The sequence below is a fragment of the Caretta caretta genome, chromosome 10 (genome assembly GCF_965140235.1).
Source record: "Caretta caretta isolate rCarCar2 chromosome 10, rCarCar1.hap1, whole genome shotgun sequence".
In the NCBI taxonomy this organism is placed as follows: Eukaryota; Metazoa; Chordata; order Testudines; family Cheloniidae; genus Caretta; species Caretta caretta.
The window spans coordinates 41,113,911-41,137,987 of NC_134215.1; the positions used below are offsets into that span (position 1 = coordinate 41,113,911).

The window sequence follows — 24,077 nt, forward strand, 5'->3', positions numbered from 1 at the left end:
TTCCACCACCTCCCTAGGTAACCCATTCCAGTGCTTCACCACCCTCCCAGTGAAAAAGCTTTTCCTAATGTAACCCTTCTGCCCGTCAGAGTTGGCAGCAACAAGGTTCAATATCTTGAACATCAGGTTCAATATCTAGGGGATCCATTCCAATAACATAATGCAAACCAGCTCGAGCCCCCCCCCAGTGACCTGGGACAAATATATACTACCCCCGCTGGGCAATACTTCCCCCTCTTGCAAGCACCTAGTCTGAGTGTAGCAAAAAGCCTTTTAATAACAGAGAGAAACAATGTGGCATTATGTTGGGGAAACACCACCAACAGGATTCATAACACAACCCATGAGCAAAAAAACCCACCCCAAGCAAATTGGGGCATGCCCTTTCCCTTTGGTTCTTGAGTCCAGCAACCCCAAATCACCCAAAGTCCCAAAAGTCCAATGACCCAAAAGTCTCTGTCCCTGGTCAGGGCAGCCCCAGAATTCAAAAGTTTATCTGCAGAGCTTTACCTCCCAACCTGGGTGGAGATTGGGGCGGGGGTAAAAGGCACCTTACATGATCTGAACCTGATCAACCCACAGCTCCATAAGCCTTCGCTCTGCTCCGCTCCGCTCCGCTCCACCAGCCACCCCACAAACTGCTTCGCTCAGCTCTGCGGCCCACAAGCAGCTCCCACCATCCCACGAACTGCTCCACCAGCCTGTCCACAAGGCACTCCAGCCATCCCACAAACTTCTCCACAATATATCTTCAGGCTCCCCCACTACTTAACACAACGCTCAGTGATTTCAGCTCTTAGTCAGTTCAGCTCTTTGGTGAATTCAGCTTGTAGTAGAGGAACCTCAGTGCTGGTGCACCATTAGCCCAAAGTGAGCTCAGCAGCATGTAACTAGACACCTAATGAAATCAAAATTAGCTCTGATATTCCACAGTGGAGAGAGGAGGAAGTACAATTAGCATGTAAGGCCCTCACCAAGGGGCCCATGCCACCAAGTATTAATACTTTTCCCCAACCTCTCTCAATTCACAGAGTTTTGGAACCCATGACCCTTGCCTAGTGAGTGCTACTTAGTTGATGGTGAGTCCCTCCATCATAACAAAAGGCCAAGTACAGTTCCAAGCACAGTTCCCATAATCAGGGTAATAACAATTTATTCTTCCTGCCCCAATAACAGAGACACTGGGGATCCCACTGCAGCCAAAGTGACCTCACCAACAGATGTCAGGGTGGAGCTCATCCTGACACTGCTTACATCCTCCCCCCAGCCGAGAATTTGTCGTCCCGACAAATCACACTGCCTTTATACCAACTCATTGGTTTCCTCCAAAGGGCCTCAGGAAGCCCACTTTAGCTTCCACAAGCCTGTGTGCTAAATGTATTGACTCCTCACTAGTCACCCCAGGTGCATCATAAGTTAACCGTTTCACTGGTCTTATCACCCTGTCTCATCTATTGAGAATCTCTGTTGCCGAGGTAGGGGGAACATCCTCCTGAGTGACGGATGGAGAAGCTTCCCTGAAGGGTCCCTTGGCTACTGGCACAGGCCCCTGCACTCCTAGTTCTAACGCTGGAGGGTCCAAGGTGCCCAGGACATCCTCTACCTGTGTGTCTCCACTGTCCAATAACCTGTGTGTGTCATCACACGAGGGTCTCATCAGCGGCACAGGGGTGTCAGAAATGGGCCTAAATAATTCCGCCATGGGGTTTAGGGCGGAAGAGGGAAAACTCTCATTTGGTTCAGCTGATCAAGACTGAAATCTTGTCTCTATCCCAGGGTACACCAGGGTTGTGTCTTCCTCCTCAGACTCACTCTCAGATGTGCAGAATAGGGGTAAGTTTGCTGCACGGGGCCCGCTGTCTGTGTTGGACGGCAGCTTTGGTCTAGCACCTCTGTTCTGCCCGGCTGCCCTGTCGTGGCCCATCTCATAAGGGGTGCTTACCAATTCCCCCACAGGGAGCAAAAGGTTTCTATGCACCGTCTTTATTTGCCCTGGACCATCTTCAGGTTTGATCTTGTAGACCGGCTGATCTCCCAGCTTTTCCATCACCAGGTAAGGTACTGCCTTCCATCTGTCAGCTATCTTGTGTTTGCCAGCAATACCCAAATTTCGCAGCAGGACTCTTTCCCCCTGCTGGAGCTCCTGCGTACGCACTCTAGCATCATATCGATGTTTGTTGCGGTCTGCGTTCTTCCGAGCCACAGCGGTAGCTAAGTGATAAGCATCCCGCAGCTTTTCTCTTAGTCGGGATACATATTGCTGATGAGTTTCATAGCTATCTCCATCCTCTGATACACCAAAGCACAAGTCTATGGGTAATCTTGGTTCTCGCCCAAACATCAAGAGATATGGGGTGACTCCCGTAGCATCGTTCTCGGTGGCATTGTAGGCATGCACCAGAAATGCGACATACTGGCTCCAGATTGCCTTCTGCTCTGGTCACAAAGTTCCCAACATATCTAATAAGGTTCGGTTGAACCTCTCTGGCTGAGGATCACCTTGGGGGTGATAAGGTATTGTCCTAGACTTGTTAATTCCTGCTCTCTTCAGCACCTCCTTCAGAAGGTGACTCTCAAAATCCCGCCCCTGATCAGAATGTATCCGAGCCAGGAATCCATAGACTGAGAAATATTTGTCCCACAATACTCGAGCTACGGTTGTGGCCCTCTGATCACCTGTGGGATATGCCTGTGCATACCGTGTAAAATGATCAGTCACTACTAGAATGTTCCCAACATTCCTCTTGTCTGCCTCTACAGACAAGAAATCAATGCATACCAATTCCAAAGGTTTGTTGCTGGTGATGTTCTTGAGATATGCAGCCCTCGTGGGCAGAGTTTTCCTTTGAACACATCGAGCGCAAGTCTCACATTTCCTGCGAACATCTTCAGCCATTCGGGGCCAATAGAACCTACTATGAATAAGTTCCAGGGTCCTCTCCATCCCTGAATGCCCAAAGTCATCATGCAGGGCCCTCATGGCCAGGGTTCTGTACTTTTCTGGTAGTACTAGTTGTGCTCATTGTTTTTGTAAAGGGTCGGTGGTCATTCGGTGTAGCACTCCCTGAATCAGTTTTAGTTTGGTCCATTCTCTCAATAGTAGTTTACCCTCCGGGTTAGGTGGGACAACCGCAGCTGGGCTTCGCCCCTCCCTTTTGGCAAGTAGTGTATCACAAATGTCAATATCTTGCCGCTGGGCTTCTTGCCAGTCAGCCACATTGAGCATGGGCAAAGGAGATTGGTCCAATGCAATATAGTTCACTGAAGCAGAAGGCATGCATTCAGGGTGCAGGCCCAAAGCTTCTGCAACACATCCCTGAAGGCTCTCACGGGCCTCTGGCTCTCGGTGACTCACACTGCAAATAGCTCTCGCTCCATCTGTGGGTATCACAGCAACTTCTGGAACCTGCGGACGCCTGGACAATGCATCTGCATCTACATTGCTTCTCCCTGATCGGTACTGAATGCTGAACTCATAGCTAGCCAAGGCGGCCACCCATCTCTGCCCTGTAGCACCCAGCTTAGCACTTGTTAACACATAAGTCAATGAATTGTTGTCTGTCCACACCTGGAACTGAGCACCATACAAGTAGTCTCAAAATTTCTCAGTGATGGCCCATTTCAAGGCCAAGAATTCCAGCTTGTGGGTGGGATAGCGAGTTTCACTATCAGACAATCCTCGGCTGGCAAAGGCTACAGGTTTACGTTTGCCTTCCCCCTCTATTTGACATTGGTGAGGCCTCATCTGGAGTACTGTGTCCAGTTTTGGGCCCCACACTACAAGAAGGATGTGGATAAATTGGAGAGAGTCCAGCGAAGGGCAACAAAAATGATTAGGGGTCTGGAACACATGACTTATGAGGAGAGGCTGAGGGAACTGGGATTGTTTAGTCTGCAGAAGAGAAGAATGAGGGGGGATTTGATAGCTGCTTTCAACTACCTGAGAGGTGGTTCCAGAGAGGATGGTTCTAGACTATTCTCAGTGGTAGAAGAGGACAGGACAAGGAGTAATGGTCTCAAGTTGCAGTGGGGGAGGTTTAGGTTGGATATTAGGAAAAACTTTTTCACTAGGAGGGTGGTGAAACACTGGAATGTGTTACCTAGGGAGGTGGTAGAATCTCCTTCCTTAGAAGTTTTTAAGGTCAGGCTTGACAAAGCCCTGGCTGGGATAATTTAATTGGGGATTGGTCCTGCTTTGAGCAGGGGGTTGGACTAGATGACCTCCTGAGGTCCCTTCCAACCCTGATATTCTATGATTCTATGATTCCACTTCCTGGTACAAGACTGCTCCCAGACCCTCCAAACTGGCATCAGTATGCAAGATAAATGGTTTGCTTGGGTCAGCAAAAACTAGGACTGGAGCATGAGTTAAGCAAGTAACGATTTCTCGAAAAGCCCTTTCACATCTCTCATCCCACCGTGGCCCAAATGGTTCAAAGGCGCCATAGTGTCTCTGCACAGGAGGCTTTGGGGACCTCCCCTTATTCTTGGACTTAGATTTGTCCTTGCTGGACTGATGTCCCCTGGTAAGATCGTTCAGAAGCTTTACAATCGTAGCATAGTTTTTCACAAATCTGCGGTAGTAGCCACTAAATCCAAGAAAGGTCTTGAGTTCTCTGTAGTTACTTGGATGTGGCCATGTAGTGAGTGCTTCTATTTTATCAGGATCAGTACAAACACCCTCTTGGGACACGATGTGACCCACATACTTCACTGAGGTTCTGCAGAACTGGCATTTGTCAATTGAAAGCTTCAGACCATAATCCTCCAACCTATCAAGCACTTTAAGAAGTCTTTCTTCATGCTCCTCTAAGGTTCTTCCAAACACAATCAGGTCATCCAAATAAACTAACACTTGCAGTAAATTCATGTCTCCCACAACTTTCTCCATGAGACGTTGAAAGGTGGCAAGTGCTCCAGAAATCCCTTGGGGCATGCGTTCGAACTGATAAAACCCTAATGGGCAGATTCTCCTTATCTTCTTCTCCCAGAGGGATCTGGTAGTATCCACTTTGAAGATCCAACACAGAGGACCACTGGCTTCCCAGCAAACAGTCTAAGGCATCTTGCACTCGAGGCATAGTGTACTGGTCGACCACAGTATGCCTGTTTAGTGTGCGGTGGTCAATACACATCCGGATTTTCCCATTCTTTTTACGGACTACCACAATGGGTGAGGCGTATGGGCTGCGGGACTCTGTAATGATGCCATTCGCAGCCAGCTCCTGAAGATGATGTCACACATCTTCCATCTCAGAGAGAGCAATCTTCCTAGATCTCTCCCTGAAAGGTCGAGAGTCATGTAGTCTGATATTGTGCTCTACTCCTTTTGCACATCCCACATCCCACTCATGCAGTGAGAACACCTTGGATCTTTCACAAAGTTTCTTCCTCAGGCGATCTTTCCAGTCCTCGGACACTGGTGAATCTCCAAAGTCAAACTTTGCTGGGTCTATTATCGGAACTTGAGTTTCACACTGAGGTTTTACAATCAATTCAGGCTCAAAGAGGTCTGCTATCTTTTGTCTTTGCTTCACAACAACATCACGACTCGTTTCATTAGCAATCAGTATAGTCACCCTTTCCTGGGCTTCAGCAGGTAGGGTTATGACTCCACTGGGGACCAGCACTCCTTCAGGGAGCTCTCCTCCCATTGGCTGCTCTATCATTGCTAATGTCCGTTTACTGCCTTTCAGCCAGGTACTCATGACAAGCACTTCTTGCTCCGTCCTTGCAAACACTACTAAGGGGGTCGTGCCCGCGAACTTCAGTGCCCCAAGCGGTAGCTCAGATGTGTCCCTTTTAGCGCTCTCAATTTTCCTATAGGCTTCAGCACAAAGCGTATGGATCATCAGGGTGTTCAGGTACTGGTCCCCAGCCCGCCTTCTGCAGTAATCCACGAGTACCTTGAAGAGACTGGAGTTGGTCCCTATCAGCACAGACACATCAGAGGTCCCTTTAGGGTCAGGTAATATTAAGGCAGCTGTGTCTACTTCTTCTCTTACCCCAGCAACCTCCTCTGGGAATTCCAGGTGCACTATGACATACCCTTGGTAGGGGTATTCATCCATGCTGAGGCCACACAGGCCAAGGCCGGTCAGTGGCTGTATAGGCAGGTGCCTAAGCATCTGATGGTAGAATGACTGAAATATAATAGTCACTTGAGATCCAGTGTCAAGCACTGCTTTACACTCCACCCCTTCAATCCTCACCATGACCTCTGCTCGAGGCCCTATCAGTCCTGCAGGGATCCCAGCTGGACAGTCTTTTCTGGGGGAATCTTCAAATCCTGCAGACCTGGGGGGTCCCCGTCCCCAGACCCTCTGGCAGCTACCGGATCTCTCCCAACTGATCCTCAGCTTTCCATACACTACGGAGGGGTTTTCTTCATTACGACACTTGGCAGCACTGTGTCCATCCTGACCACATCGGTAGCAGAAGAAATGACCTTTCCCCCTTCGCCTGGGTGGGATGGTGGCTCTAAGTGCGGGCTTCTCAATTGCCACAGTTTGAGGCTTCTTATTCCTGGAAGTCTTAACTTGGTCAACGGTACTTTGCAGCTCAGCTATCTGTTCCGTCAGGACCCGCATTTGTTGGGCAAGTTCCTCTCTGGTGCTCACCATCACCGTTTGCAGTGGTGTTGTGCTGGCTGGATCCGATGTTTGGGCTTCCCAAAACTCACTGGCAGCCTGCCTTTCTTCCTCCTCTCTGACCTCTCTTATCAGCTGGGAGTAACTTGGGGGATGTTCCTGTCGTTCTCTTAGCTGGAGATGAAGTAGAATCAGGTTCTGATACTGAATTCCTCTTACAATTTGAGCCAGTCTGGTCTGATCCATCTGCTCAGCAGTCACTGCTCCCCTCATGACAGCTCTCTGAAGCAGTCTCTCCAGTCTCTGTATGTAGGCTGAAGCCTTCTCGCCCTTTTGCTGTCAGGAATTAAGGAACTTACAGTAGCTGTCTTCAGGGCCCTCTACGCTCCCAAAGTTGTGTTCAAGGGCCTCTAGGCAGTCCTTCACACTGACCCCGGGGTCAATGAGCTTCAGGGTGCGAATCACATCTAATGCTGGGCCTCCAAGGCTCTCTATGAGGCATCTTCACTTTTCTGCATCTGCTACGGCCCACTCTTGCAGCATTTCAGTGGTATGCTCTAACCAGGGTTCAAACTCCTCCTCCCCAGCAAATAATCTTAACTTACGACAAGAGTTTGACGCAGCATGGGACAGCACAACCTTTTCCAATGTTTGCCCCAGAGCTTTTGTCCAATCATCAGCCGAGGCTGCAGCCTCTGAGCTAGAAGCTGCTGAGCCAGGGCCCAACAAACCTGACATATTAGCCATTATACAAACAGTAATTTCCTCAAAATATAAGCACAAACAAACAAAATATAAATTGTTTCCCAATGTAGTGGATCACTCAACAGGTGCTTGCGAGGGGTACTGACCCAGGCATCCCGGATGAGCCCCCAAACTTCTCCACAATATATCTTCAGGCTCCCCCACTACTTAACACAATGCTCAGTAACTTCAGCTCTTAGTCAGTTCAGCTCTTTGGTGAATTCAGCTTGTAGTAGAGGAACCTCAGTGCTGCTGCACCATTAGCCCAAAGTGAGCTCAGCAGTATATAACTAGACGCCTAATGAAATCAAAATTAGCTCTGATATTCCACAGTGGAGAGAGGAGGAAGTACAATTAGCATGTAAGGCCCTCACCAAGGGACCCATGCCACCAAGTATTAATACTTGTCCCCACCCTCTCTCAATTCACAGAGTTTTGGAACCCATGACCCTTGCCTAGCAACTGCTACTTAGTTGATGGTGAGTCCCTCCATCATAACAAAAGGCCAAGTACAGTTCCAAGCACAGTTCCCATAATCAGGGTAATAACAATTTATTCTTCCTGCCCCAATAACAGAGACACTGGGGATCCCACAGCAGCCAAAGTGACCATTTGGGCAGCTATGGCCTCATTCTAGGCGGGGTGGGTGTGCCTATGCAAATGAGATCGGCCCCTGAAGTTCTTTTCCACAACTTGCCACACCTCACCACCAGATGTCAGGGTGGAGCTCATCCTGACACTGCTTACACTAATATCGAATCTAAACCACCCCCACTGCAACTTGAGACCATTACTCCTTGTTCTGTCATCTGCTACCACTGACAACAGCCTAGATCCATCCTCTTTGGAACCCCCTTTCAGGAAGTTGAACGCAGCTACCAAATCCCCCCTCGTTCTTCTCTTCTGCAAACTAAATAATCCCAGTTCCCTCAGCCTCTCCTCATAAGTCATGTGCTCCAGACCCCTAATCATTTTTGTTGTCCTCCACTGGACTCTTTCCAATTTTTCCACATTTGTCTTGTAGCGTGGGGCCCAAAACTGGATACAGTACTCCAGATGAGGCCTCACCAATGTCGAATAGAGGGGAATGATCACGTCCCTCGATCTGCTGGCAGTGCTCCTACTTATACAGCCCAAAATGCTGTTAGCCTTTTTGACAACAAGGGCACACTGTTGACTCATATCCAGCTTCTCGTCCACTGTAACCCCTAGGTCCTTTTCTGCAGAACTGCTGCCTAGCGACTCCCTAGTCTGTAAGAGTGCATGGGATTCTTCCGTCCTCAGTGCAGGACTCTGCACTTGTCCTTGTTGAACCTCATCAGATTTCTTTTGGCCCAATCCTCTAATTTGTCTAGGTCCCTCTGTATCCTATCCCTACCCTCCAGCGTATCTACCTCTCCTCCCAGTTGAGTGTCATCTGCAAACTTGCTGAGGGTGCAAGTCCACACCAATGCCTCTCCGTCCTCCCTGCAACCTCCTGCTGTTCTCCGAGGCCCTGGATCCTTTGTGGCTCTGCCAATGCCCCTCCATCCTCCCTGCAACCTCCTGCTGCTCTCCCAGATCCGGGACCCCTCATGGCTCTGCCAAGGCCCCTCTGTCCTCCCTGCAACCTCCTGCTGCTCTCCCAGACCTGGGAACCCTCATGGCTCTGTCAATGCCCCTCCATCCTCCCTGCAACCTCCTGCTGCTCTTCTAGGCCAGGTACCCCTCCCAGCTCTGCCAAGGCCCCTCTGTCCTCCCTGCAACCTCCTGCTGCTCTCCCAGGCCCAGGACCCCTTGGGTCTCTACCAATGTCCCTCTGTCATCCTGCAACCTCCTGCTACTCTCCTAGATCCGGGACCCCTCACGGTTCTGCCAGTGCCCCTCCATCCTGACTTGTAGCCTTGCCTTCTGCTGTTCCACCTCCGAGCATCTCTCAAGCCCAGACTGTCAATCAGACCAGACTGTAGGTTTGTTTTTTAGACTCCCCAGGGTCTAATGTGAGACTGACCAAACTCATGGCACTGGTGATCTGTCCCATATTTTATCCCACATCTCCAGAGGTGAATCCAGTGCTTCTCCCTACGTTCAGGTGGGATTTGGGGCCCCCCACCCTCTGTGTTTAAGGGATAACTAAGTGCCTTTTCCCCAGCTGCATAGTATCCAGCTTGCTAGGGCACTCCACGAGGTTCCCTGGGAAGGTAGCTGGCTCCCAGACACATTCCCATGCTCCATGGGGCCTTATCATTGTGGACCATGCCCACTCGGCTTCAGCAGCCGTGAGCAAAGGCAGAATGCTCTGCCTTAGACTAGCTGGAGCCAGGAGCATGCTACAGACCCTGCTCTGCTGTAGCCAGCGCCAGGAAAGCCCCTGGGTCTTCCCCTGCCTAGTGTGTGGGAGCCACTAGCCTAAAGAAAAGCCCCTTTGCTCCCTCCCTCCATGGGCCGGTGGAGTGGAGAAGAGAGCTGGGCTGAGGGAAGATTGGGAAAGGGCAGGAGGAAAGTGAGCAAGTGGGGTCCAAGTCTCCATAGGCCATAGATGGAAGGAATTGGGAGCCAAGACTCCCTCCCCTCGGTTTCCTGCGTTCTGCCCCGTTGGGCCTTGGCATCACAGCATGTCATGATCCTGCCTAAAGTTGCTCCTGACAGTGATGGGCATTCAGGAGTGTGCACCATAAGTGCAGGATTGGGCCCGCTGCAAGAGGCATCTTGAAGCAGCAGGAGTGATCTAGAAGCCACGTGCTAGAATGCCAGCAGGGCTCTGGGTCTCGGTCATGGCTCAGGCATAAACCCTTTCTGCTTGCTAATGAATTCCCTAAGCAGTAGCCATGGCAGGATATTCACAGCATATGGGTAGATTCTTTGTCAGCAAGGCTTGCCCTTTGCATCGCACCACCGCCTTCTAGTGCTTGAGCTACAGGACTTGCTAGTCACAGTTCAGGGCAACAGCACATGGATTTCCCTGCTTGTGGTTCAGCAAGGGCCCTGCAGCCGTCACCTCTCGTGGGTGGAGACTGTGTCTCTCTCCTTCCTGAGCAGGGCTCTTCCAGGCTACACAGCTCCTGCCTATACTACGATATTCCAGCAAGCCAGTCAGCCTCAACAGCCTATGTCTGCCCGTTGCTTTCTCCTCAGAGGCTCTGAACAGCGTAATCACCCACAGTGGCAAGTTACCACCCTGCCCTTTCTAAGCAAGCCCATTTATTCTGAAGGTGAATGTGTTACAGAGAAAGCACGTTAAAAACAATACAGGAACCTACCATGCCTGCTGCTAAGCTGGCCAAAGATCACCCATCAACTCCAACAAGGCCTCGGGGCAGTGAACTGTCCTTCCAACCTGATCAAGGAGTGGTTCTATGGTTACAAGTGCACAGTAGCTGCTAGCTCAGAACAAGCACCCCCCTGACTCTGTGAGTCCCTCCTTTGGACAGCTCAGGCCTTTGTGCTTTAGGATCCAGAAACAGGTAATCAGCAGACTGCAGGTTTCTTCTCAGAGAATAGCTTCAAAAGTTTGGGTCCAGAGGTGGGAATCTGCCTTTCCCTCCTCCCAAGCATGTCCTAGGAAACCCACTTAACTTTGTCTGTCCCAAAAGTTCCTTCTTGTCTGGCATACTGATTCAAATGATTGTTGGACATCCCTAACCCTTCCCAGGGTTTCCATTGCTCACATCTCCCCCTTTGAGAAGTTACATGCAGTCCTCCAATAAGACATTGCATTTATAATACAACAGACTCTAAAGCTACTTAAACTTAATTCCATAAGAGCTCCCAAGCATAGTGCAGGAATTGCCATATCTATCTCACCACTTCCTTCGCTGGCAGCAGTATTAGACCAATACTGTCTAATAGAGCAGCCATTAGAGCGGGACATGATGCACACTCTGCTAATGTGTTACACTGGGAAAGAAATAAAGATTGGTTGATCAGTTTCAGGGTTTTCTCTTTATTCCTCAGCCTACAGTTATTTTAAAATATAATTCCACCAGCTTTGTTCTGGCCATAATGTGAACTAGGACATTATGATCTTTTAGTTTTAGTTTTTAAAAGGCTTGTTTTATTAATGCCTAAAACGCAGCTACTGCACTGTGCGTTCTCGCTGCTCTTTGAATATGGTTGTCCCTATTAAGTACACCATAAAAGCTTCACGCTCAGAGGGCTTGTGGTGCTCTCGGGTCATGTGTGCAGAGAGCACCACATGTGTATACCTCTGCATTAGCACCAGCTTTGTGTCATCTGCAAATTTGATCAGTATGCTCTCTATACCTACATCCAGGTCACTTGAGACCTCCCTCCAATCTGACATCATTCCATTAACAGTTACTCTTTATTTGATATTGTTTAACCAACTATGTATCCACTTAATGGTAGTTCTGTCGAGCCTGCATTCTCCAGCTTTCTTATCAGAATATCATGTGGAACTGTGACAAAAGCCAAGCTGAAGTCCAGGTATATTAAGTCCACGGCATTCCCGCATCCACCAAACCAGTTACCCTGCCAAAGAAGGAAATCAAGCTGGTTTGGCATGATTTGTTCTTGGTAAATCCATGCTGGCTGGTAGTGATCACCCCTTCATCCTCCAGGTATTCGCAAATGGGATGTTTTATACATTGCTCTAGTAGCTTCCCAGGTACTGAGGTCAGGCTGACTGGTCTATAGTTCCCCAGCTCCTCCTTTCCCCTCTTTTTAAAGACGGGAACTATGTTAGCCCTTCTCCCGTCTTTCAGGACCTCTCCTGAGGCCTTCATTCCCTTTATGACCCCTCACAGCTGTCCCATTATCATTGGCAGGATGAAATTATGGTAGCAGCTAGTGGCCAGTTATGATCAAGGCCCCATTGCACTCGGTGCTGTACATGCTTATACAGAGAGACAGTCCCTGCCCAAAGACCTTCCAGGCTAAACAGACAAGAGGTGGGAGACGGGGAGTATCTTTATCCCATCTCACAACTGGGGAACTGTGATACAGCAAGACACAGGGGCTTGGCCAAGGTCACACAGAGGAACTGTGGCAGAGCTGGGAATTTCACTAACACCACATGAGCATCTGTCCTCACTCTAATCCCATTGCTTTACCTTTAGAAAAGTGCAAGAGGACTTAAATTTCACTATAACTGCTCTCACCTCTTCCTCCTTGCTAGTATTTATAGGAGCGGCAGGCAATCCAAGACCCACTGTGCTAGGCTCTGCACACACAGTATGGCCTTGGCCACATGGGAAAGGTTTTCCTGTACAACCTCAGGTGCGAATCAAAAGCGATCTCATTACACCAAGATACTCTAGATACTCTCTCCTCTGGGACAAGAGGGCCTTTTGGGAGTGTCACTTGGGAAGGGGTTTTAGCTAAACTGAGAAAGCAACGTATACCAGACCCCACGACAGGGTAGTACTGTCTGACTATACCTGTATAACCGCACCAAGATCTCTGCTTTCTGGCCACAAGGCCACAGAGACAGTGCCTTGTCTGACGGGTTATAACCAGAATAGCCAAGACAGACAAAGAGTTGGAGGGGACATGATTTGCCCCAGGGCACCAGCAGGGCAGAGGCAGGAATAGACCCCAGGCTGGAGGCCCACTCCAGGTCACCGGAGCATCCTACCTCTGCAGACACATGCCTGAAACAAACAAGACCATGAGATCTTCTCCACAAGCTGCTACAAACAAACACACTCCGAGCCCATGAGCCGAGGGAGGCAGCTGAAGCCAGAGCTTTCCATTCCCTGACATCTCCTGGCTCCCTTCCCTGCCTCAGCGTCAGCTGCAGCTTCTCAGGTTTCTCTCGGGGGGGCCCCCACTCCCGGATTTTGTTTCTGAATGGTCAGGATGGGGGACGTGCCAGCTGACTTTGCACAACCGCCCCCGACCCATTCTGAGCACGTGGATGGCTCCTCCGCAGCCCTGTATGCTTCCCAAGAGCTCTCCTTGTGTTTGAACAAAGAGCCATCTTCTCACTGAGCCGGGGGACAAAAGCCGCCCACAGTCAGGCCTCATTAGAGCTCCCTTGATGGAAACAATGGAGGCAGCTGCATCCCAGAGCAGGTTCCCCCACAGGCAGTGTGTGGGGTGAGGGGAGGCTGCGAGGCAGGCAGTGGGGCCTGGGGAAGCTCATGGGACGAATTGATCCATTCTTTCTTCTACCCCACTCCTCTCCACCAGATGGAGCGCCTGCCAGTCGTGCCTTGACCTTCCCTGTTCCCTCCCTCTGCTTTCTCCACTGGGTCGCTCCTCCCCTCCTACCCACGCCACGCCTGGGATGAACTGGCACCAAGGAAGTGGGCTGAGCTGGCTCAACTATCCCATAGGAGACAGCAGGCCCAGGATCCAAATAAAAGCAAGGTCATGGTGCATCTGCTCCCTCCCTCAGGAGGGAAAGGGGATGACAGATTTTGGACAAGAGTCTCCCATAGCTACAGAGCCTGAGACACCTCCTTGCCCAGGAGCCAGCCCCACTGGCCCCACTCTGTACTGCACTGCAGCTCTGTATTGCACAATAATAGGACCCATTGTGCTAGGTGCTGTACAAGTGCATAGTGAGAGACAGACCCTGCCCCAAAATGCTGCCAGGCTAAGGCATACAAAGCATGGGAGGGGAAACTGAGGCACAAAGTGGGGAAGTGACTTGCCCATGGTCATGCAGAAGCTCAGTGGCACAGCTAGGAGTAGCCTTGAGGTCTCCTGACTGATCTCCTCGCTCCAGACCATACTTCCTTCCCCCAACTTTGGCTGACCTGTCCCGGTTGCACCGTTTCACCAGCACTGCATCAGTTCTGCTTGCCTGCATAGCCAATCCATACTGCCTGTGGCACCCATTCCTCTTAGGCCCTGCACAGGCTGGCTTTGTCCCGCCCACCCAGGGTTGGTCAGGCCGACTGTCCAGCCCAGCCGCAGTAAACGGTCTCCTGACTGCTGTTTCCTTCTGCCACCCTTGCTGCACAGGTGGATCCCCTGACAGACTTGCTCTCTGCCCTGCATTCCCCAGCAGGTCTCCCCATGGGCCTATGCAGCTCAAAGGATTCTGCCTTCCTGGTTTTCAGCTGTGCATGACCCCTGATCCCCCAGCTTCCCTGCTGTGCCCACTAAGTGCCCTCTACCAGCCCCTAAGACCTGTCACCTTTCTCAGCCGACACTGGTCCTCATACAGGCACGAATCCCATTTTAGTCCATGTGGATTTTGCTTTGCATAGAGACTAGGAAAAGTCCTGTGAGACGCTGCTCTGCTTATCCTTACTGTAGAAGGGTGAGCTGGGGGAAAAGCACAGCACTAGGAATGAGAAGAATTAGGTTGTACCCCTGGCTCTGCTGGACACATCACTGCCCCACTCTGTGCCTCAGTTTCCCTGTCCATAAAATGGGGCTGGTGACCGTTGTCTGTCGCTGGGATGTGATCAGTTAATGTCTGCAAAGCACTGTGAGAAAGGCACAGCATCCCGATGACATGCCAATGAATCAATTCTCCTTCCCCAAGCCCCAGGGCTGCCCTGCCAGCCAACTGTGCACTAACAGGGACCTTGCCAGCTAACGAAAGAGAAGCCAGTGACTGGTCCTGGGGGACACAGGAATCCAATGTGCAGGACCTAGGAGCTGCATGCACAAGTATCAGGCAGAGCTAGAAGTCCCTGCAGCTGTGCATGTTTTTGGAACATGGGCCAAGGGAAGGACTGGGAGTGGATTCCTGCCACGACTTGGAACAGGCTCTGGATCCAGCAGGCTGTAAAGGAGGAGCCTGAGCTGGGTCTGTGCAGCCGTCCCATCCAAGGCTGTGATAACGTTAGGGTCTGGTAACAAAACCGAGTCAGATGCAAGTCTCAGGCCCCTGCAATGCCCCGGGTGCTTATTAGCACACTGGTGGCAGGTGCAAATTACATGCAATGGAGCTGCAAAGCCAGAGCACAGAGAGGGAGGACCCAGGGGGTGTACAGAGCTAGTGCCTGCCATGCATACCCTGCAGAGACCCTGGTTGCAAAGAAGATGGTTGGGTGAATATTTGCACCCCCAGGGTAGGAGGCGCTGGTGCGATGCTGCTGTATTTGCAAGGCTGTTTAGTCCCTCTGCCATGGGGCTCGCTCTCCTCCTCTAAAACCGCTCTGCTCCATGGGTCTCTGGTGCACCTGGCAGGCAGATCCTTTCCTGCAAGACAGTGCAGCAGCTGGGGCCGCTGGGAAGCCCCTTTGGAAGAGCTGCTTGGCCCCCTCCTTTCCCAGCACACTCCCCAGGAGGAGGGGAGGCTGGCGTCAGAGGGGCTATACCTTAGGGAGATGCTTAAAGTCTGCTCCTGCTCGGGCCTAATTGTGAAGCCTGACCCAAACCCTTCTAGACCACAGCCAGGGAGAACCTGACCCGAGGCTCAGAATGCCAAGGGGTTTTCATACCCGCCCTGACCTGAACCCGACACCTCTAGTTGGCTTGGGGTTGGGTGCTGCTTCCTGGGCCTAGGGGGCATTGTGCTGCTGCGGGTACTGGGTTTCCGAGGAGGCAGAAGCCCTGACTGCTTCTCTGATGTCCTGGCCAAACTCCACTTGGGCAATAAAGTGCTAAGTCCTCATTCATCTCCAGCCATCTCTCGTGTCCTCCATTAGTGCAGTGTGTGGCTCTGGCTGGACAGGGAGTGTGGCACCAGTAACAAGCTTTAGCACAGATGGGTCGTGCTGCTATCAGATGGGACTTCTGCTGGGTTAGCCTCTCCAGGACAAAATCCCTGGCATAGAAAGGATCAAGATGGTGTCATCATGGCTTTTGCATTACACCCCAGAGCAGTCTGCAGTCTGGGGAGGCTGGAGTAAAACGGGCCTTCTACATGTTAATTTATTGGGTAGAATCATAGAATCATAGAATATCAGGGTTGGAAGGGACCTCAGGAGGTTGTCTAGTCCAACCCCCTGCTCAAAGCATGACCAATCCCCAATTAAATCATCCCAGCCAGGGCTTTGTCAAGCCTGACCTTAAAAACTTCTAAGGAAGGAGATTCTACCACCTCCCTAGGTAATGCATTCCAGTGTTTCACCACCCTCTTAGTGAAGAAGTTTTTCCTAATATCCAACCTAAACCTCCCCCACTGCAACTTGAGACCACTACTCCTTGTCCTGTCCTCTTCTACCACTGAGAATAGTCTAGAACCATCCTCTCTGGAACCACCTCTCAGGTAGTTGAAAGCAGCTAACAAATCCCCCCTCATTCTTCTCTTCTGCAGACTAAACAATCCCAGTTCCCTCAGCCTCTCCTCATAAGTCATGTGTTCCAGACCCCTAATCATTTTTGTTGCCCTTCGCTGGACTCTCTCCAATTTATCCACATCCTTCTTGTAGTGTGGGGCCCAAAACTGGACACAGTACTCCAGATGAGGCCTCACCAATGTCGAATAGAGGGGAACGATCACGTCCCTTGATCTGCTCGCTATGCCCCTACTTATACATCCCAAAATGCCATTGGCCTTCTTGGCAACAAGGGCACACTGCTGACTCATATCCAGCTTCTCGTCCACTGTCACCCCTAGGTCCTTTTCCGCAGAACTGCTGCCTAGCCATTCGGTCCCTAGTCTGTAGCTGTGCATTGGGTTCTTCCGTCCTAAGTGCAGGACCCTGCACTTATCCTTATTGAACCTCATCAGATTTCTTTTGGCCCAATCCTCCAATTTGTCTAGGTCCCTCTGTATCCTATCCCTGCCCTCCAGCATATCAACCACTCCTCCCAGTTTAGTATCATCCGCAAACTTGCTGAGGGTGCAATCCACACCATCCTCCAGATCATTTATGAAGATATTGAACAAAACAGGCCCCAGGACCGACCCCTGGGGCACTCCACTTGACACCGGCTGCCAACTAGACATGGAGCCATTGATCACTACCCGTTGAGCCCGACAATCTAGCCAACTTTCTACCCATCTTATAGTGAATTCATCCAGCCCATACTCCTTTAACTTGCTGGCAAGAATACTGTGGGAGACCGTGTCAAAAGCTTTGCTAAAGTCAAGAAACAATACATCCACTGCTTTCCCTTCATCCACAGAACCAGTAATCTCATCATAGAAGGCGATTAGAGCCTCAGCTGGGGTGAATCGGAGTAGCTCTTGGTCTGGCCCATTGAAGTCAATGGAACTATGGTGATATACAGCAGCTGAGGATCTGGCCCCATGGGTATAAATCTGCAAAGTGTTTGGGTACATGCAGAGCCCCCCTAGACTGGATGCTGCCATTTGGGGAGGAGGAACTTCAATGCAGCTGGCGGGAAGTTGCTCTGGGTTCCCCCAGGCCAAGATGCCGAGCAAAACTCCATGGCAGTGCATCCTGCTCTCCCCATGGCCGTCAGGCTGGGGATGAGTTTCACAGTACAAAGTGCTGGTTCCTGGGAGACCTGAGCTGTGGTATGGTGAGCAGCAGGGCGAGCCAGGCAGTGAGCTGCAGGGAGAGTGGGTGACTGTAGGTTACACCCATACAGAAATCTAACCGGAGTGCAGCCAGGGTGGTGCATGCCAGGCAGGCATCAGCCAGGCCTGGGAATCCTCCTCAAGGACAGAGAGAAGGAGAAGGCTGGGCTCTGCTGCTGGTGTAAATCAGGCGTCTGGAGAGTTACACACTCGTGTAAATGAGAGGCGAATTGGGTGCAGAGTGTTTAAATACAGTGGCTTCCAGGCACCAACTTTGCTAGCGCACCCCCTCCAGTGACTCTGTTTGTGCGTGCACAGGTGAGCTGGTTCCTGGTGTTCATTGGCCTCCCCATGCCAGCTCCTCTCTGATCCGCCCATTTCTGACCCAGCCTTGTCTCGGCCCAATCTGCAGCGTGAGCTGTCTGAACGCCTCGGGCTTTGTTCTTCCTCCACAGGGGGCAGAGAGGGAGAGTGAAAGAGGTGTGGGCTGGCAGAGCCAGAAGGAGAGAGCAGGCAGAAAGAGGAAGAGACACTGGGAGCAAGGGGGCAGAGAGCAGCCGATAGAGGAATGCAGGCGGAAGAGAAAACCATTGTAGGAGAGCATGAGACAGAGGAGGAGAAACAGGGGAATTGAGTGTATCTCGGAGCAAGGAAAACAGCCAGATCTGATACAGTCATGGGAGACAGCCAGGGGCCTTGTGCCAGTGGGAAGCAGAACAGGGAGTAGTTTGACCCATGCAATCTCCTATCCCCGCCCGTACCACACTGGGTAGCGCCTTGTGGTGAAGAGGCATGCTTAGAATGAGACGTGTGGTTGTCAGCAGGTATTATTGGCGCGCCAAAGGAAACACCAAGCAGGATTCCCGCACCCTGCTGCAGCACCCCAGAGTGTCTTATTACTTGTACTGGAGGCAGCACTAGTATAAACCCCACCCCAGCCTAGGCAGTGGGAATTTGCTACTGGGACACTACTGGGAGCTCTGGACCCCCGGCATACATGAAGCTCTACAACAAAAAGGTCTTCCAATGAGCCACCCTCCTGCTCTGCAGCTCTCCTCCAGCTCCTGCTAATCAGGGACTTAGGGGCATCTGCCACTGTCTCTCTCTCCTGACTCCCATCACCACTCAGAGGTGGGAGCAGCCCATCAGAAGTTGCCCTTTCATGTGTCCTTCCAGTCCCAGAGCCTTTGCCTAAGCAAAGTTCCTCCTGCATGCTCAACTGGATGTGAGCAACCTTCCCAGAAGGCAGATGCTGGGGGAGCCACAAACACATCTGGGGAGCGTAGCAGAAGCAGGATCCAGCTGATTAGTTGGAGCTTCGTCAATGACACGGGCCTCCTGGGCCAGTGGAAATAGCCTTGCTCCTAGCATGTCAATACTTTCAGGCCCAGCCTGACAGCTAAAAATACTAGCTGGAAGCTTTCACGAGTTTCAGTGACATTTCTATTGGAGTCTGGCAGTTGAGGGTGTGTGCAGGTTAGTTTCTCATCCATTTTGCCCACCTTTGCTAAAAACTATACTGAGTCCCACCAAAACTCATTTCACTTTTGGCCTCTAATCCAGCACAAACCTAGCTCTGCGATGGGGAGGAAATGCTAGTGCATCACACATCTGCACCGTGCTGCTCTGTCCCCCTCTAGGGACCAGGAGAAAGAGCAGTTTGAGTCTGCCGCTGGCTTTGAGAGCACAGAGTCTTTTAGCTCAGGAAGTGGAGTGTCTCACTTTCAGATCCAATGGTCCCACGTGTGACGGGTTCAGTCACAGAGACCCCCTTGGGACTGTCACCTGACATGCTAAGATTACCTCTGAGCCCGTTTTTCCTGCCAGCTTAAGACTCCAGAATTCTGTCCTGTTGAGCCAGACACGCTACTCCGCTGCAACACAGCCAGGTCTGGTCAACACCCCCAAAGCTGCAGAATTTAACCAAAAACCACTCAGCAAGTACTCCTGTCTCCAACACCCAGACACCCAGATCCCAATCGGATCCAAACCCCAAATAAATTCATTTTACTCTATAAAGCTTATACAGGGTAAATTCATAAATTGTAACACTGATAGAGAGAAATGCACAGCTGTTTGCTCCCCCAGGTGTTAATCACTTACTCTGGGTTAATTAATAAACAAAAGTGATTTTATTAAATATAAAAAGTAGGATTTAAGTGTTTTCAAGTAATAACAGACAGAACAAAGTAAGTTACAAAGAAAAATAAAACAAAACACGCAAGTCTAAGCCTAATACATTAAGAAACTGAATACAGGTAAATCTCACTCTCAGAGATGTTCCAATAAGCTTCTTTCACAATAAGCTTCTTTCCTTCTTAGTCTGGGCCCAATCCTTTCTCCTGGTACAGTTCTTGTTAGTTCCAGCTCAGGTGGTAACTAGGGGATTTATCATGACTGCAGCCCCCTTTGTTCTGTTCCAGCCCCTTTTATATCTTTGGCACAAGGCAGGAATCTTTTGTCTCTCTCTGGGTTCCCATCCTTCCTTCTAAATGGAAAAGCACCAGGTTTAAGATGGATTCCAGTACCATGTGACATGGTCACATGGGCTGTGAGATCCCCAAGCCTCCATTCTTTCTAGCCTGACTCAAATGAACACAGGAAGGCTTACAAGTAAACAGAGCCATTTACAACCAATTGTCCTGGTTAAAGGGATCCATCAAGATTCTAAACTACCATTAATGGCCCACACTTTGCATAGTTACAATAGGACTTTAGAGTAATACTTCATATTTCTAGCTTCAGATACAAGAATGATACATACATACAAATAAGATGATCACACTCAGTAGATTATAAGCTTTGTAATGATACTTTACAAAGAGACCTTTTGCATAAAACATATTCCAGTTACATTGTATTTACACTTATAAATATATTTCCATAAAACATATGGAGTGCAACGTCACACCAGGTTCAAGCCCTGGGAGGGCTGGCCTGCCCAGTGGGACCGCGTTACATTAAGGCTGGCCCGCTTGCCTGCTGTGGAGTGGTCCTGCCAGCCCCCTGATTGCTCTCTCGCTCTGTCTTCATGCAGGTAGTGAGCCAGATTGATAAGCTGACGTCGGATTTTGAGTTTGAGCTAGAGCCAGACGACTGGACCACGGCCACAGTGAGCAGCACATCCAGCAGCGAGAAAGGGGGTGGCACGTTCGACCTCGGCCAGCTGGATTTCATGACCTCGGACATCCTCTCTGACAGCTGGGAGTTCTGCTCCTTCCTGGAGGTCTCCACCCCATCTGACTCTGGGGACGGCTCAGAGCAGCAGCCAGGCCGCCAGCCAGACTACCGGCTGATGAACGGTGGGGTGCTGACCCCTAACGGACCCCGGGTGGAGACGCCTGACTCTTCCAGTGAGGAGGCCTTCAGCTCCGGCCCCAACCTCAAAGCCCAGCACCAGAGGACGCCGGGCATGAGGGAGCGGGTCCGCTTCAGTGACAAGGTGCTCTACCATGCCTTGTGCTGCGACGATGACGACGGGAACAGCCAGGAAGGCACTGGCGGGCCGCCACCGCCCAAGGACCTTCTGGAGGAGCCCAGTGAGGCGGGGCACAAGCTGCCGGCTGGGCCCTCTGCCAATCCACTGCCACTGCTGCAGCGGCACTCTTCTCACCTGAGTGCCACTCAGCAACGGAAACTGATGAAGAACAGCAGCACACAGACCGTGTCGGACAAAAGCACTCAGACCGTGCTGCCCTATGTATCGGCCAAGCAGAAAATCAAAGGCAAAAACTGAGCAGGGGTGGGGGTGGGGAGGAATCGGAGCTATGGGGACTGATCGGAGCAGGGGGAGGGGCAGAAATATATATATATATATATATTTAAATAAATCAAAATACTAATCATAAAAACAAAACAAAAAGGTGTAAAACTAATAACAATAATGTCCAGCTACCTAACTGTCATTTTTGAGGCTCAGGGAATTTGAAATTATTTACTGAACAAAAGAGATCAAATAACCGTGTGGAACAAGAGAAATAATATCTATACATATAGACCCCCACCTCTGAAGCAGAGGATGGGAGAGAGATATGTTCAGGGGCATGCCCAAATGCCAACCGAGCACCTCAGTTCACTAACTAGGTCTGTGGGTGGACAGCGTATGGGTCTCCTCCACATAGGGATAGTGGGGAAACGGGGCTGGGGGGGGTGGGGGGGGCAAGTGAACTAAGACTGAAAGAGTCTCCGGGAAAGGAAGACAGGCCAACCCCTTGTGCTGCTGGATTTGTATCCTACGCCTCCCCCCAGGGTTCCAGAGATGGGGATGAGCCCCGGAATTTGGATTGACCTCTGGGTTTTGACCACGCTCCCACCCCTCTTCTGAAAGAAATCAGCCAATCAAAAACCTGTTTATTCATTAAAGAACAATTAATTTTTGTATGCTCTATTTTTATGAACAAATTGGTTTCAGATTGGCTGGACCTCTGAGCAAGTCAGTTCTCTAGGTCAATCAATGTTTTTTTGTGTTTGGCCATGGGTCAGCAAGTGACTCCTGTTCCATCAGTCAAGTGCCATTCATGGTGGTTAGATTTTCCTAGTCATTTGGTCAAATGGGACTAGAGTCAGAATGGGGTGTGGCTATGGCAAGAAAATAGCATTGGAGGACTGATTGCCAGACATGTCTGGAAGGGTTTTGATTCTTCATGCCTGATTCTCATCTCAGACCAATTGTACACCAGTATAAAATATGTCAGTTAACTTCCCTGGCGCTATTCCTGATCTACACCCAGGGGAATGAGAAGAGCATCAGGTCTTGCATTTCAGTTCCAGACAAAACCCTGGTTTAAGGCCAGGAGCCCAGCTCTGATCAGGAAGTTGCTGAAGCCCAGGCTTCACTTTAAGCACATGCTTAAGTCCTATTGAGTCCAACTGAGTCTTAAGCAGGTGTTTAAAGTTAAGCACATGCTGAAGTGCTTTCTTGAACTCGGGCCTAGAAGGGCCAGATTCTGATCCAATTACACCAGTGTAAATCTGGAGTCGTTCTGGAGACTTTCATGGCATCACTGCAGCTTGACACAGGGAGTAACTGACATCAGGATTTAGCCCATGGGGTTTTAATTTTCACATAGAGGTGCCTATGCTGCCCCTGGGGCACATGCATGCTGGTGATTGGGCAGAGTTTGCAGCTGCACACAGTCACCTGTTTGCAGCCACACCTGTCTGGGCTTTCTGTGCAGAGCTGACAAGCACAATTTAGCCCCTTGGTTTGTGAAAATCAAGAATCTGACCCCTTGTGGCATGAGAGCGCTTTCTCAAGCTGGTTCTGAACTATCACAACACAGGGAATGAGCTGGCTGATCCATTCCCAACAAAGAAATCAACCAGAAAAGAAAACTGACTGTTCTTAACCTTTAGCCAGCCACTCTTTTAATCCTGTCCGAAGCCTGGGCTACTGACCAAGCATAGCCCCAAAACAGGTATCTTGTTAAACACTAGCCTTGTTGATGATGAACTGGCAAAGCTATCTCATTAGCTACCCAGCACAATAAAGCTTGGCATATGCACTTTAACAACAACAAGAAAAGCCGATGCGCTTTGGTTTGTTGTATTGCATGTGGCCTGGGGTGAACAAACCTTGTTGCCAGTATGTCTACCTCTGTGCCAGGGGGATGGTGCTAAGTTTCAGGGACTGGAAAGAAGCGCAACAAGCTGTGATGAAGGGGCTGAAGGCATTGATTTAAGAGAGAATCTTGCACCCACTGAAATCAGTGGCTAAACTTCTATTGATGTCGGTGGCACAGGCCCAGTTCAAAGCTGTCAGGCACAATTTTCCATCGCTCTGTGCCTCTGTACTCCAGTGCCGGGCAGCTGTGAAACACACCCAGAGCAGAATGGAAGCGTTGTACACACACTCAGCTGTAGAGCACGGGTTCTGAGCCCCGCCATTCCCATATGGCCAACTGGGAGGGACTCTGGCTAGATGGGGTGTGTGGGTCCTGGTATGGAAAAGGGGATCCTGCTGTAGAGAAGATTGCTGCCTACAGGTCTAGTGTAAATGACCATGCATGGGGCAGGGTAGTGGAGGATTGTATTAATTTATATGGAACAAATGGGCCAAAGGTGTTTACATAATCCAGGCACTGGGCAGCACGAAACTGTTCAGCAAGATTTGGGGCACAGTGACCACAGCCTGCTTAGAGGGTGTCAAAGATGTAAGAACTGTCCTTTGGAGACAAGAAAAGTTGGTTGAGTAGGGCTTGAGCTAAATCCAATCCCGTTTCATATCGTGTGGTGTTTGGCTGTCAGCTGGAGCCGGTAGAGGTGGTGCTGTCATCTGGGTCCCACTAGCTGGCCCAGGCCAGTCAACATAGCTCGTAGTTTTAGGATGAAGAGGGTCCCGGGTCCCAGAAGATGTGGGGTGGGAGCCATGGTGGTGAACTTTGCTCCAGCAGCCTCCTTCTGTTCTT

The 24,077-nt window shown here is 50.5% G+C and overlaps 1 protein-coding gene across 3 annotated transcripts in view; it reads left to right on the forward strand.

The window, feature by feature from the left end:
• INSYN1 (inhibitory synaptic factor 1) overlaps window positions 1-21,541 on the forward strand; it is a 94,405-nt gene extending 72,864 nt beyond the window's left edge. For all 3 annotated transcript variants that reach the window (XM_048866155.2, XM_048866158.1, XM_048866156.1), the window contains one exon: window positions 20,708-21,541. In XM_048866155.2, coding sequence (XP_048722112.1) covers window positions 20,708-21,406 — 699 coding nt within the window. In that variant the 3' untranslated portion in view covers window positions 21,407-21,541. The remainder of the gene's footprint in view (window positions 1-20,707) is intronic.
• Window positions 21,542-24,077: the final 2,536 nt, after the last annotated feature.